The 16,122-nt window shown below is 48.1% G+C and overlaps 1 protein-coding gene across 3 annotated transcripts in view; it reads left to right on the top strand.

Moving 5' to 3' along the window:
• The window catches only part of HERC2 (HECT and RLD domain containing E3 ubiquitin protein ligase 2), a 296,865-nt gene that overhangs the window by 96,411 nt on the left and 184,332 nt on the right, over positions 1 to 16,122 (top strand). For all 3 annotated transcript variants that reach the window (XM_069757837.1, XM_069757836.1, XM_069757835.1), the window contains exons 21-25: positions 97 to 281; positions 363 to 518; positions 599 to 784; positions 925 to 1,095; positions 6,561 to 6,664. In XM_069757837.1, the coding sequence (XP_069613938.1) occupies positions 97 to 281; positions 363 to 518; positions 599 to 784; positions 925 to 1,095; positions 6,561 to 6,664 (802 nt within the window). The remainder of the gene's footprint in view (positions 1 to 96; positions 282 to 362; positions 519 to 598; positions 785 to 924; positions 1,096 to 6,560; positions 6,665 to 16,122) is intronic.

Genomic DNA, 16,122 nt, shown 5'->3' with positions numbered 1-16,122 from the left:
TTGATCCCAAGATTGCTACTTATTTTCTTGTCTGAGGTTTTCTCCTGTGTGCATACACTTTGTAATTGTCTTGAACCTTTTGTTTGATGTCTCCAGGAACATTGCTTCTCAGACCATCGCTAAGCTTAAGGACATGGCACGACGCATCTCGTCCAGTTTAGATCAGGAGCATTTTAGTAAGGAGCGGTCCGCATCCATGGATTTGTTGCTCCGTTTTCAGAGACTACTGGTCAGCAAGCTTTATCCCGGCACAGTGGTGGACCTCTCTGCCAACACTCATGGTATATATAATATACTATCTGCTTATGCAAAATGAAGGCTATTTTTGAGACTTCTGCTTATATTGTCTTTTTGCCATTTAGCTCCTGATCTTTTAGGTGTTGGCTCATTATTGAAGAAATATACCGCTCTTTTGTGCACACACATTGGGGACATACTGCCTGTTGCCACCAACATTGCCGCGACCTCTCACAGGCACTTTGCTGAGGTTTCCCGCATTGTGGCAGGTGATCTTACAGGTAAAAGTGTGAAAGTCCTTGACGGGAGGAATCCGTTTACTCCTGATGGTAATTTTGAGCTTTCATTTTCCATCCGCTAGGTGTTCTCCTTCCTGAGCTGGTTGTGTCGGCAGTACTGCTGCTTTGTAAGAATGCTTGGCTCATGCAGGAGGCCGGGGCCATACCTCTCCTGGCCAGTCTTCTGGAGCCGTTAGATAGGTTTAACCACCTTGCTCCTGGCAGAGAGCGAGACGACAATGAAGATTTAGCCTGGCCTGGCATAATGAGTAAGTTGTGGATTTATCTTTCCATGTCTACATTTTTTTTTGGCGACAGTCATTGCACTCTTGTGAAGGTAATGTAGTTTTCTGTCTTAATGACAATATATTTTTTTCTTTTATTTGTCCTTTTTGCATTATTTTAAAAGGCTCGTTTTTTAGTGGTCAGAGCTCTAGGAACAATGAAGAGGTTACACTAATACGTAAAGCAGATTTGGAGAATCACAACAAAGATGGAGGATTCTGGACTGTGATAGATGGAAAAGTCTACGACATCAAGGACTTTCAAGCACAGTCCCTACATGCAAATACTATTCTTGGTATGATTTTCTGCTGCACGTATACGTTCTGCTTTTGATGATGGTAAATACGGTCCCTACAAACCTTTGAGATTTGGGCGACCTCGTGTTTCAGCTTATAGTATAAGGACATTACCTCTACATCTTTTGAGCCATTATCCCTTTCCACTCTGACATCATGGTGTGGTGTCTCACCTTCAGTGTCTGCAGGCCGTACTGAACAGCTGAAATACTGCTGTAACAGTTGGGATCCGAGGACACCTATACTGACAATGTAACCCTTAGATGCTACAGGTTATATTTACAGTAGCAGTCAATCAGTTTAACAGGCGAGGGCTCACTCTGTCACACTTTCAGACACCCGTGAATTATCTTAGCTGCTAGGATCTGAACAAACACTTCTACATGTATATTTCACTATTAAAGGTAATCTGTCAGCAGGTTTTGTGCTATGTAATCTGACAGTACCATGATTTAGAGGCTGAGACTCTCATTCCAGCGCTGTATCAGGTTAGTGGGTGCAGCGGTTTTGATAAAATCACAATTTTCTTTGCCATTTTCTCACTATAGCAGTGCTCAGAATGCTAAGCCCAGTGCACACCACTGATTGGTAGCTTTCTGTGTACACGGTATGTTGACAGCTGATAAGCAGTGGAGGCAGGGTTACATAGAGCAGTGTACTAAGGCCCCTTTCACACATCAGTTTTTTTGCCATCCGTCACAATCCGTTGGATCGACAGATCCGTGGCAGATTGTGAAAAAGTGATGTGATGGATTTGTTTTTTTTCAACGGATCCGACTAGCTGATCCAGCTAATTGGATCCTAAATAAATTGGAGCAAAAAAAAACAAACACTGAATCCAGCTTCCATTTGAGCAAACAACGGACTTCAACAGATCCGTCGCTGTCCGATTTGTTTTAATTTTTTTTTTTTATGTACACAAAAAACATTACTTTGTCTGTCTCCGGCCGCCGGACAAACAATTTTCGACTGATCAGGCGAATTACGGATGAAACGTGAGGCCATCCATCGCTAATACAAGTCTATGAGAAAAAAAACGCATCCGGCGGCATCAGTTCCGGATTCGTTTTTTTTCAAAATTCGACGGATTGCGACTGATGGCAAAAAACTGATGTGTGAAAGGGGCCTAAGAGGCACAAGACACTAGTCCTATTAAAAAGTCTAATAAATAAATACAGTGCCTTGAGACAGTATTTGGCTCCCTGGAACTTTTCAACCTTTTCCCACATATCATGCTTCAAACATAAAGATACTAAATGTAAATTTTTGGTGAAGAATCAAAAAGTGGAACACAATTGTTAAGTTGAACGAAATTTTAATGGTTATTTTAAATTTTTGTGGAAATTCAAAAACTGAAAAGTGGGCGTGAAATATTATTCGGCCCCTTTAACTTAATACTTTGTTGCGCCACCTTTTGCTGCGATTACAGCTGCAAGTCGCTTGGGGTATGTCTCTTATCAGTTTTGTACGTCAAGAGACTGGAATTCTTGCCCATTCTTCCTTGGCAAACAGCTCGAGCTCAGTGAGGTTTGATGGAGATCGTTTGTGAACAGCAGTTTTCAGCTCTTTCCACAGATTTTCAATTGGATTGAGGTTTGGACTTTGACTTGGCCATTCTAACACCTGGATACGTTTATTTGTGAACTATTCCATTGTAGATTTTGCTTTATGTTTGGGATCATTGTCTTGTTGGAAGACAAATCTCCATCCCAGTCTCGGGTCCTTTGCAGACTCCAACAGGTTTTCTTCAAGTATGGTGCTGTATTTGGCTTCATCCATCTTCCCATCAATTTTAACCATCTTCCCTGTCCCTGCTGAAGAAAAGCAGGCCCAAACCTTCATGCTGCCACCACAATGTTTGACAGGGGGGATGGTGTGTTCAGGGAGATGAACTGTGTTGCCTTTACGCCAAACATATTTTTTGGCATTGTTGCCAAAAAGTTCGATTTTGGTTTCATCTGACCAGAGCACCTTCTTCCATATGTTTGGTGTGTCTCCCAGGAGGCTTGGTGCAAACTTTAAACAACACTTTTTATGGATATCTTTGAGAAATGGCTTTCTTCTTGCCACTCTTCCATAAAGGCCAAATTTGTGCAGTGTACAACTGATTGTTGTCCTATGGACAGACTGTCCCACCTCAGCTGTAGATCTCTGCAGTTCATCCAGAGTGATCATGGGCCTCTTGGCTGCATCTCTGATCAGTCTTCTTGTTTGAGATGAAAGTTTAGAGAGACGGCCGGGTCTTGGTAGATTTGCAGTGGTATGATACTCCTTCCATTTCAATATGATCGCTTGCACAGTGCTCTTTGGGATGTTTAAAGTTTTGGAAATCATGTTGTATCCAAATCCGGCTTTAAACTTCTCCACAACAGTATCACCTGTTGTGTTCCTTGGTCTTCATGATGCTCTTTGTGCTTCAAACAGAACCTTGAGACTATCACAAAGCAGGTGAATTTATACAGAGACTTGATTGCACACAGGTGGATTATATTTATCATCATTAGGCATTTAGGACAACATTGGATCATTCAGAGATCCACAATGAACTTCTGGAGTGAGTTTGTAAAGGGGCCGAATAATATTGCACGCCCCACTTTTCAGTTTTTGAATTTCCACAAAAATTTAAAAAAAAATCAAAGTTAATTTCGGTAGTCTTAAATAGTTGGCAGATCGTAAAATGCACAAATTTAAAATATATACCGTATATACTCGAGTATAAGCCGAACCCCCCCCTAATTTTGCCACAAAAAACTGGGAAAACTTATTGACTCGAGTATAAGCCTAGGGTGGAAATGCAAGCATTTACCGGTGAATTTAAAAAAAAAAAAGTAGATCATTCTTGCCCCATAGCTGTGCCATATAGTGCTCTGCACCGTTCATTATTGCCCCATAGCTGTGCCATATAGTGCTCTGCACCGGTCATATTGCCCCATAGCTGTGCCATATAGTGCTCTGCACCGTTCATATTTCCCCATAGCTCTGCCATATAGTGCTCTGCACCGTTCATATTTCCCCATAGCTGTGCCATATAGTGCTCTGCACCGTTCATATTTCCCCATAGCTGTGCCCCATATAGTGCTCTGCACCGTTCATATTTCCCCATAGATGCTCCACATATATCTGTGCCATTGCTGCTGCTGCTGCAATAAAAAAAAAAAAAAAGCCATACTCACCTCTCTTGCTTGCAGCTCCCAGCGTCCGGTCCCGGCGTCTCTCCGCTCTGACTGATCAGACAGAGGGCGCCGCGCACACTATATGCATCATCGCGCCCTCTGACCTGCACAGTCAGAGCGGAGAGACGCCGGGAGGATGGAGCGACGCCCGGCGTGTGGAACGCGGACAGGTGAATATGCGATACTTACCTGCTCCCGGCGTCCAGCTCCTTCTCCCGTACAGCTGGTCTTCGGTGCCGCAGCTTCTTCCTCTATCAGCGGTCACCGACACCGCTGATTAGAGAAATGAATAGGCGGCTCCACCCCTATGGGGGGTGGAGCCGCTTATTCATTTCTCTAATGAGCGGTCCCACGTGACCGCTGAACAGGGGAAGAACTGCAGCACCGAAGACCGTGGGACGGCAGGGAGAGCGTCAGGATCGCTGGAAGCAGGTAAGTATGCCTCAGCGCCCTCACCCACCGACCCTGCCACCCACTTTGACTCGAGTATAAGCCGAGAGGGGCACTTTCAGCCCAAAAATTTGGGCTGAAAATCTCGGCTTATACTCGAGTATATACGGTAATTGAGACATCAGTAGATTAAGTGTTTTTGAATATCCATATTGAATCAGGAGCCTCATATAATGCTCCATACAGTTCATGATGGGCCACATAAGATGCTCCATACAAAATACGCCCCATATAATGCTCCCAACAGTTTATGATGGGCTCCATAAGATGCTCCATATTAAAATATGCCCCATATAATGCTGCACAAATGTTATGACCCTGTAAGATGCTCCATGCAGACATTTGCCCCATACAATGCTGCACAAATGCTGATTATGGCCCCATAAGATGCTCCATAGAGATATTTGCCCCATATAATGCTGCACATGGCCCCATACAGATATTTTCCCCATATAATGCTGCACATGGCCCCACAAGATGCTCCATACAGATACTTGCCCCATATAATGCTGCACATGGCCCCATAAGATGCTCCATACAGATATTTGCCCCATATAATGCTGCACATGGCCTCATACAGATATTTGCCCCATATAATGCTGCACATGGCCCCATACAGATATTTTCCCCATATAATGCTGCACATGGCCCCACAAGATGCTCCATACAGATACTTGCCCCATATAATGCTGCACATGGCCCCATAAGATGCTCCATACAGATATTTGCCCCATATAATGCTGCACATGGCCTCATACAGATATTTGCCCCATATAATGCTGCACATGGCCCCATACAGATATTTTCCCCATATAATGCTGCACATGGCCCCACAAGATGCTCCATACAGATACTTGCCCCATATAATGCTGCACATGGCCCCATAAGATGCTCCATACAGATATTTGCCCCATATAATGCTGCACATGGCCTCATACAGATATTTGCCCCATATAATGCTGCACATGGCCTCATACAGACATTTGCCCCATATAATGCTGCACATGGCCCCATAAGATGCTCCATACAGATATTTGCCCCATATGCTGTTGCTGCGATTAAAAAAAAAAATCACATACCTCTCAGGCCCCCGGCACTTGCTATATTCACCTGCTCCCCGTTCCAGCGCCGACCGCCGCTGTCTTCCCCCATCCTTTGCACTGACTGTTCAGGCAGAGGGCGGCGCGCACACTAACCACGTCATCGCGCCCTCTGACCTGAGCACTGCAGAGGACGGGGAAGATGGAGCGGCGCCGACGATGGAACGGGGAGCAGGTGAATATCGCGCACTGCCCCCCCGTGATACTAGCCTGCTCCTGTCGCGATCCCTTCACATCTGTTCCCCGGCAGCTTCTTCCTGTAGTGAGCGGTCACATGGTACCGCTCATTACAGTACTGAATATGTGGCTCCACCCCTATGAGAGTGGAGTCGGGTCCATATTCATTGCTGTAATGAGTGGTACCATGTGACCGCTCACCAGAGGAAGAAGCTGCCGGCGCCGGGGAACCAGGGACATGCAGGGACCGCGCCAGGAGCAGGTGAGTATTATTACACAGCTGCCGCTCTCCCCTCCCCGCCGACCCCTGGGTATGACTCGAGTATAAGCAGAGAGGGGCAATTTCAGGCTAAAAAAGGGACTTAAATGCTCGGCTTATACTCGAGTATACACGGTATTATTATTATTATTATTATTATTATTATTATTATTATTATTATTATTAAACAAAATCCTGTGTGGTATTTCATGAAGACATGAATGGGCCGCATCCTCTAGGTGTAGTTTGTCAATAACCCACTAAATTTGACCTTCCACAATAACATTTTTTTGCCCTCTCCATAGCTCACTTTGCTGGTGAAGACCCTGTGGTGGCTTTGGAAGCTGCTCTTCAGTTTGATGACACCAGAGAATCCATGCACGCCTTCTGTGTGGGCCATTACATGGAGGTGAGGAAATAAACAAATGAAAACATTTGTCATGAGGTTCTTCTAATTACGATTTATGCGTTAATTATTTTCTTAGGCATTGACATTTTCTTGACGCTCTAACCTCTAAACTCTGTATAACAATCATTATAAATGTAATCTGATTTTTAGTTTAAAACCCTTTTAAGAATTTAAAGGGAATTGTCCTGTATTATGATATTGTAAGCTGATCAGCAGTGTTGGACCTTCATAGATCTGATATTGATTATCTATTCCAGGAGTGGGCAATTCATTTTCCCGTGGGGCCACATGAGAGACCGTGACTATTATGGGGGGCCGAACCAATAGACTGAAATTAATTCTGCTGAATAGTAATGCTGTGAAGGGTTAATCTAAGAAAAATTAAAGCAGGCTTCATTTTGTGCTTTTCGACTCCATCTTGCTGTTTTGAGATAAATTTTTGTTACTAGGTAAAAGTTCATAGTTGTTATGAGACCTTGATTATTCCAGCCCGAACAAGATATGACACTGAGGGTGTATTGTTCTACAGGTCCTTGACGTACAGGCTGTTCCTGCATTCTTATAGGATAAGAACTGTGAGCGTGTTCTTATATTGATTGGTTGAAGTATAACTTCTAAGATTATGAAAAGTGTGACACAATAAACGGGGGCTAGAGATCTGCTCGATACCCTCCAGATCTCCGTCTGGTCATTTTCAGTTGCCGGCAATGCCCCGTGGATCAATTTGAAAATCACTGAGTCAACCGTGAAGGGTCACTTCAGATCCTCCCTCAACACAGTCATCAAAGCAAAAGGTTGCTACTTTAAAGAACCTAGATTATAAGACATATTACTCTGTCGCCTCATTGGGGGACACATGACCATGGGGTGTTATGCTGGTGTCCACTAGGAGGCGACACTATGCATAATCTGAAAAAGATTAACCGTGACTCCTCCTCTGCAGTATACACCCCTGGACGGTGTCAGCCTTCTCCAGTTTTTGCTTAGTGTCGCATAGGAGGCACACCTAATATTTTTTTTCTTACTCCGTTTTTTTTCCCCCGACGGATTACAGATGAAGAAAAGTGGGTCTCCTGCGAGACTCCTGGCATGGCTCCTTCCTCGGCCCCCTATTATGGGGTGCCCGGTTGAAGTAGAGATGGCTATTCCCCATGTCGCTCCTTCCCCAGTCCCTCGGGTGCTGGTTCGAAGTCGAGAATCCCCCTCCTTCCCCAATTCCTTTTGGTTTATGGGTTAAGGTCGAGGCGAGGATAAAGCCCCCTGAAGGTGACAGCAGCACCCTCCCTAATCCCCCTCATGGGGGCATTAGGTTGAGACGCCTCAGGTAGGGCTTGTGCAGGCAGCACTCTGCAGCTCCCAGCACCATGGGCCAGCACACTGCCACTGTGGGGGCCGGGGGAGTGCAGGCGGCCATTTTCCCAAAGCCGAGATGCAAACTCGGCTTTGGGAAAATGGCCGCCGCGATCTCTAATGCGCACGCGCGGCATCCCGCGGCCATTTTCCTGAAGCCCCGTGCAGCAGAGCACTCGATCTGCGCACGCGCGGCCCCAGGAAGATGGCCGCCCCCACCGATGCAAGGAATTACAGCGCAGATCGCGCGCTGCTTGTTCACCACCACGCCACTACGCCACCAACGTAAAGCTGAGGAAGAACCAGCGATGTCACCACGCCCTCCCGACCTGACCAGCCTGATTGACAGGCGAAAACGGCGACTTTGGTAAGTTATTTCTCAGCATACATAGGGAATCGGGGTACACTACATACACTATAGGAACACACAGCGCAGGCCCTATTTAACAGTATTTATAGCTCAATCTCAAAAAACGGGGTGACAGGTTCCCTTTAAGGCAATCCTTAAAAAGCCGCTTTCACAGCCTGAGAAAAAATTCGCTAATCGCAAATATCTGGAGGCTAGGTACCCCTTCCAACAGAAGGATACCAAGGAATGGACAGACCCACCCGAAGTAGACCCCCCAGTCTCTAGACTAGCAGCACAGACCCCCCTTTCACTGCCAGATAGCTCAACCCTCAGGGATGCAGCAGACCGGCAGGAAGAGCGCATGGCTAATTCAATTTTCGAGGCTGCAGGGGCATCCCTGGCTCCTGCTTTCGCTTCAGTTTGGGCTGCCAAGGCCATTCTGGCCTGGGCCAAAAATTTACAAGCTGGCCTCCAAGCATCCGCTCCTGAGCTGTCGGACCAAGCGGTTCAAATAGCTGTCGTATCAGATTACATGCTTCATGCAGCTCTTGATTCAGCAAGGGGTGTAGCGGGGATAGCCTCAAACGCCATCACAATTCGGCGTATCCTCTGGCTGAGGGAATGGAAAGCGGACGCCGCCTCAAAGAAGTCCCTCACGCACCTCCCCTACCTCAGTGGGCGACTTTTTGGTGATCAGTTAGACACGATGATATCCAACGCCACTGGGGGTAAGAGTACCTCTCTTCCCCAACTAAAACCTAAACGCACTTACAAGAAGCGTAACCAAACTCTATTCCGATCCTTTCGGAATACTTCGGGCTGGTCCGTCTCACGTCCAGCACAAAATCGTAACTGTTCCCCACGCAGGGACAACTCACGGTCGACGCAAAGGTCGGACAAGACCTGTCAGTCAAAAGCAGCCCAGTCCAAGCCCAGAGGAGGAAAATCTCAGACTTTCTCTCATCATGACTCACGGACTCCGGAAGACACCACACCCGTAGGCGGCCGACTTTTGCTCTTTCATAAAGTCTGGCTGCCTATTACAGAAGACAGGTGGATCAGGGAACCAGTGTCTTCCGGATACAAGATAGAGTTCACCTCCAACCCACCGGACCAATTTTTCCTTTCTGTCCCCCCAAAACCACCGGCCAAGGCTCGTGCCTTCCGACAAGCGGTCTCCTCGCTTCTTCAAGCAGGAGTCATAGTACCGGTCCCCACGGCCGAGTGCTTCCGAGGGTTCTACTCCAATCTCTTTGTAGTCCCCAAGAAAGGAGGCAGTGTGCGGCCCATATTGGACCTAAAACAACTCAACAAATATGTACGGGTCCGTCACTTCTGCATGGAGTCTTTTCGGTCCATCATTGCGTCCATGGAGAAGGGAGAATATTTTGCCTCCATAGACATACAAGACGCATACCTGCATATACCGATTGCACCTGCCCATCAGAGGTTTCTCAGGTTCGCAATCGACCAGGACCACTACCAGTTCGTGGCTCCCAGAGTGTTTACCAAAGTCATGGCAGCCACCATGGATGTCCTGCACTCCAGAAGCATAGTAGTCATTCCATACTTGGACGATCTACTCATCAAGGCTCCCACCTTCAAGGACTGCGAGCTCAGCGTCTCAATTACAATTAACACTCTGAGTCGCATGGGCTGGTTAGTCAATTTAAAAAAGTCATCACCAACCCCGAGTCGGTCTCTGACCTTCCTGGGAATGTTATTCAACACCTCCAGGGGTCTAGTGCTCCTTCCCAAGGACAAGGCACTGGCTCTTCGCCTAGGAGTTCGCACCCTCCTCCGCAAACCCCCTCGATCTCTTCGGTTTGCCATGAGAGTCCTCGGCAGGATGGGGGCAGCAATAGAAGCCGTCCCATTTGCCCAGTTTCGCCTCAGGCCTCTCCAACTAGCCATCCTCAAGTCCTGGGACAAAAACCCTTTCTCTCTCTCACTCGACAGGGAGTTCCGGCTAACGTCGTCAACTAAGAGGTCCCTGCACTTGTGGCTCAAGCCATCCTCGCTAGCAAAGGGGAAATCCTTTCTCACAGGTCAATGGAAAGTTCTGACCACCGATGCGAGCCTGACGGGTTGGGGTGCAGTGCACCTACACCACAGGGCACAGGGCAAGTGGTCCCCGGTGGAAGCGACCATGCCCATAAACATCCTGGAAATTCGTGCCATCCTCCTGGCATTGAGAGCCCTTCATCACTTACTGGCAGCCTCTCCCATCAGAATACAGTTGGACAATGCCACGGCTGTGGCATATGTGAATCACCAAGGGGGGACCTGCAGTACCCAGGCGATGCGAGTGGTGTCAAATATCCTCCACTAGGCAGAGGACACAGGGTCGGTTCTCTCGGCGGTCCACATTCCAGGTGTGGACAACTGGGAAGCAGACTTCCTCAGCTGACAAGAAATAGACTCGGGAGAGTGGTCTCTCCATCCCGAAATTTTTCACTAGATTTGCCATCGCTGGGGGACCTCGGATGTGGACCTAATGGCATCCCACTTCAATGCCAAGGTCTCCAACTTCATGGCCAGAACACACGATCCGCGGTCGCTCGGAGCAGACGCTCTGGTTCAGGACTGGACCCAGTTCCAGCTTTACATTTTTCCACCTTTCCTGCTGATATCCAGGGTGGTGAGGAAGATCAAGCAAGAGGGAGTTCCAACCATCCTAATCGCACCGGACTGGCCCAGAGGTACATGGTACGCCGACATCGTACAACTTACAGCAGAAGCCCCCTGGCGTCTCCCCGACCGCCCCGATCTTCTATCACAAGGCCCGTTCTATCACCAGAACTCGGGGGCTCTCAATTTAACGGTGTGGCCCTTGAGACCTGGGTTCTAACCCAGGCAGGGCTCTCGCCAGACGTCATTGGAACCATGATCAGGGCACGGAAGCCAGCCTCTGCCAAGATCTATGACCGTACCTGGAAAGTTTTCTTTACCTGGTGTGAATCTAGTGGCTAGACTCCACTCCCTTATTCCTTACCCAAAGTACTTGGGTTTTCTCCAATCGGGTCTGTGGGCCAGGCTGTCCCTGGGCTCGCTTAAGAGCCAGGTGTCAGCCCTCTCAGTGCTTTTTCAAAGGCGCATTGCTACCAAGCCGCAAGTAAGGACTTTTCTTCAGGGGGTTTCCCGATTGGTTCCCCCCTACAGACGACCACTAGAAACGTGGGACCTCAACCTGGTCCTGACGGCATTGCAGGAACCACCCTTCGAACCCCTTAAGGAGGTCCCGCTCCGCCTTCTATCCCAGAAGGTGGTTTTCCTGGTGGCAATCACCTCGCTACACAGTGTGTCTAAACTGACAGCAGTCCCCTGCAGACGGCCCTTCCTGGTTTTTCACCAGGACAAGGTAGTTCTCCGTACGGTCCCATCCTTCCTTCCGAAGGTTGTTTCCCACTTCCACCTCAATGAGGAGGAAATTTCACTGCCATCCCTTTGTCCGGTCCCGGTTCATAGAGTGGAGAGGGCTCTGCATACGCTTGACCTTGTCAGGGCATTGCGTATATACAGTGGGGCAAAAAAGTATTTAGTCAGTCAGCAATAGTGCAAGTTCCACCACTTAAAAAGATGAGAGGCGTCTGTAATTTACATCATAGGTAAACCTCAACTATGGGAGACAAACTGAGAAAAAAAAATCCAGAAAATCACATTGTCTGTCTGTTTATTTTATCATTTTTTTTTTGCATATTATGGTGGAAAATAAGTATTTGGTCAGAAACAAACAATCAAGATTTCTCCTTCGCCTCATTGGGGGACACAGACCGTGGGTGTATGCAGCTGCCAATAGGAGGCTGCCACTAAGTGATACAAAAAAAGTGATCTCCTCCCCTGCAGTATACACCCTCCTGCTGGCTCTCAGCTAACCAGTTCTTGCTTAGTGTCTGTAGGAGTCACATGGGTCTGTTTCAGACCCCAAAGTTTTTATTTTATTGTTTACTTTTCTGTAAATTTTTATTTTTTAATTAACGGAGTGAAGGGGGCGACGGTTCCTTTCAAGGTTCCGATCTCCCCCGAACCATCAACAGGCGAGCATGGCGAGTATACCTCCCCGTACCCTTTTCTGCGACGTGGGAAGCCATGCCTGAGCTCACTTCAGGGGCGACGGTTCCTTTCATGGTCCCGATCTCCCCACACCAGCAGCAGGCGACCACATGGAGTGTCGCCTCCATGTAGCCTCTCCTGGAGCCAGGCCTAATGCCGGACAACTGGCCCTGTCCACCCGGACTGAACTCCGTGGCTGTACAGAGGCCCCTTTCTATGGCGTCCGAGCAGCCCCCACTGTCCCACCACTGTGAAAGCGGATGGCACAAGGAGGCGGACGGTTCCTCTCCACCTCCCTAACAAAGGTATGATGGATTGAGGCTTATCCCTGCACCGTCCACGCTGCACAGAACAGCGCTGAAACCCACATCCGCGGCGGCTCCATGCCGGGACGTGCACCAATGGTGAGTGGATCCATCTTCAGTGGGATATCCACATGCTGACAGGCAGCCTCAGCCACTTCCCTGTGGCCCACCTCTGAGGTAACGCTCTGGATGGCTGCAAAAATTTAGTCCCCGGCTTCGGCCGATTTGTAGGCCGCATCCTGGAAGTCTTGCCTGGAACGACCCACTGGTGACGCCCCCCAAATTGGCGCTTCTCGCTCTCTGCGAGATTTTTTATCAACTCTGCAGCTCCCGGTGGCCATCTTAGTCCACCCGGCCAGCTCACACTGGGGTGACAGTATTTTTGCATTAAAGGGGCACATCGACTCTACATCAGTACCCGGGTAAGGAAGTACCTGGTCTTAAAGGCACATGACCAGTATTTCCTGGTCTTAAAGGCATATGGCCAGTATTCCCAGTCTTAAAGGAGCATGACCAGTATTCCCTGGTCATAAAGGCATATGGCCAGTATTCCAAGTCTTAAAGGCGCATGACCAGTATTCCCTGGTCTTAAAGGTGCATGACCAGTATTCCTTGGTCTTAAAGGCGCATGACCAGTATTCCCTGGTCTTAAAGGCACATGACCAGTATTCCCTGGTCTTAAAGGTGCATGACCAGTATTCCCTGGTCTTAAAGGTGCATGACCAGTATTCTCTGGTCTTAAAGGTGCATGACCAGTATTCCCTGGTCTTAAAGGTGCATGACCAGTATTCTCTGGTCTTAAAGGTGCATGACCAGTATTCTCTGGTCTTAAAGGCGCATGACCAGTATTCCCTGGTCTTAAAGGCGTATGACCAATATTTCCTGGTCTTAAAGGCGCATGACCAGTATTCCCTGGTCTTAAAGGCGCATGACCAGTATTCCCTGGTCTTAAAGGCGCATGACCAGTATTCCCTGGTCTTAAAGGCGCATGACCAGTATTCTCTGGTCTTAAAGGCGCATGACCAGTATTCTCTGGTCTTAAAGGCGCATGACCAGTATTCCCTGGTCTTAAAGGCGTATGACCAATATTTCCTGGTCTTAAAGGCGCATGACCAGTATTCCCTGGTCTTAAAGGCGCATGACCAGTATTCCCTGGTCTTAAAGGCGCATGACCAGTATTCCCTGGTCTTAAAGGCGCATGACCAGTATTCCCTGGTCTTAAAGGTGCATGACCAGTATTCCCTGGTCTTAAAGGCGCATGACCAGTATTCCCTGGTCTTAAAGGTGCATGACCAGTATTCCCTGGTCTTAAAGGCGCATGACCAGTATTCTCTGGTCTTAAAGGTGCATGACTAGTATTCCCTGGTCTTAAAGGTGCATGACCAGTATTCCCTGGTCTTAAAGGTGCATGACCAGTATTCCCTGGTCTTAAAGGCGCATGACCAGTATTCCCTGGTCTTAAAGGCGCATGACCAGTATTCTCTGGTCTTAAAGGCGCATGACCAGTATTCTCTGGTCTTAAAGGCGCATGACCAGTATTCCCTGGTCTTAAAGGCGTATGACCAATATTTCCTGGTCGTAAAGGTGCGTGACCAGTATTCCCTGGTCTTAAAGGTGCATGACCAGTATTCTCTGGTCTTAAAGGTGCATGACCAGTATTCTCTGGTCTTAAAGGCGCATGACCAGTATTCCCTGGTCTTAAAGGCGTATGACCAATATTTCCTGGTCTTAAAGGTGCATGACCAGTATTCCCTGGTCTTAAAGGCGCTTGATCAGTCCGAGGAGCCCTCCGCCGCCGACCCCAGCTTTATCCTCTAGTTCCCCTCAGTGGACTTCTTCACTGACCAATCCATGGTTCTCTGACCAAGAGATTGAACCCCTCTGTGTACCTTCTGTGTTTGGAGTGCTCGCAGGACCATTATACATGGTCCCTATCCTACATGGGAGCCGTCGGCTAGCAGGGGCCGCAAGTATTCTAGAAACGTGCAGGCGTCTAGAAACATACAGGCATCTAGAAAACGGAAGTTTTTCGTTTCCTGCTCCCTCACCAATGATTTGATGACAACAAGGCTCTGAATATGGATTGGATATTGCCTGAGCTTGCTAGAGCTTCAGAGACTAAACTCCCTCGAGAGCATTTGCCATTCAATTCGGATAAGCGATTCACTGGACAGAAGCCTCTCATGGGATGCCATGCCTGGCCTGTTTTTTTTTTTTAAGGGCGACGGGTCCTTTAATGGGCACCGATCTCCCCACACCATCAACAGACGAGCACACGGAGTGTCGTCTCCATGTTTCCTCTTCTGCATCCAGGCCTAACGCCAGACAACCTGTCCTGTCCACCTGGAGACCTGAACTCTGTGGACATATAGAGGCACCCCTTTTTGGCGTAAGAGCTCCCCCCTCTGCATCACCACTATTTAGTGGATGATGCAAGAAGGCGGACAATTCCTCTCCACTTCCCTGTTAAGAGGTTGATGGATCGAGGGTTCCTAATTTTTATCTCTGCACCGTGAAAAGAGGAGATGGCAAGAGATTATGACCTGCTGGATGCAGCCGCACATTCTGCCATGGGGCAGATTAACCGGGTAGAATCTCCTGTGGTATACCTACCAGTATCCCTACCTGATGGGTCATCAATTAAAAATACCACGGACTGTCAGATAGCAAATCTGGTTCGTTGCGGCTTCGGGTCCAGCGCTCTATCCTCCCTAGCGGCCGCATGGATTGCTAGAGCAATGGTCTCCTGGCTAGAGACCTTAACTACCTTGATTCACACCAGCAACAACTGGCCAATCAAATCCTTTGAGCGGGAGACTGACAAAGGATTGTATAAGGATTGTCCAGCACAGTCTAGATCTAAGGGATCTTGGTTCCAAACAGGGGAACGAAAAGTAAGATCGACCCTGGACCTCAAACTTCTAACAACCTTTGACATGGTCCTCCTTATTTGGATGGAGTTCCTCCGCTCAGCCATTACTTCAACAGAAAAAGGTGCTTTTTCCGGCATCCATCGACATTCGAGTTGCTTGCCCTCTGCAAAAATTCCTTCGCCTTTCCATTCGTCAACAGCATTTTCAAGTCACAACTTTGGCCTTCGGCCTTGCTTCCGCACCCAGAGTGTTCGCTCGGGTCATGGCGGATGTCATGTTTCTCTTGCACTCTAGAGGCGTGCTCGTCCTGCCCTGTTTGGTCCGTCTAGCTGCCCTTCCAGGACTACGCTGAGTCGTCTATATCTCTTGCGATACCTTCTCTCCTGGGCTGGCAGCTACACTTAGACAAGTTCTCCTCATTTCCAGCCAAGCAGATATCCTTTTTGAGGATGATCCTGCACACTTCTAGAAGGATGGTAATTCTTCCTCGAGACAAGGTCATGGCCCTTCAACAGGGAGCTCGCGCAA

The sequence above is a fragment of the Ranitomeya imitator genome, chromosome 3 (genome assembly GCF_032444005.1).
Source record: "Ranitomeya imitator isolate aRanImi1 chromosome 3, aRanImi1.pri, whole genome shotgun sequence".
In the NCBI taxonomy this organism is placed as follows: domain Eukaryota; kingdom Metazoa; phylum Chordata; class Amphibia; order Anura; family Dendrobatidae; genus Ranitomeya; species Ranitomeya imitator.
This window is presented reverse-complemented; position numbering and strand designations above follow the sequence as displayed.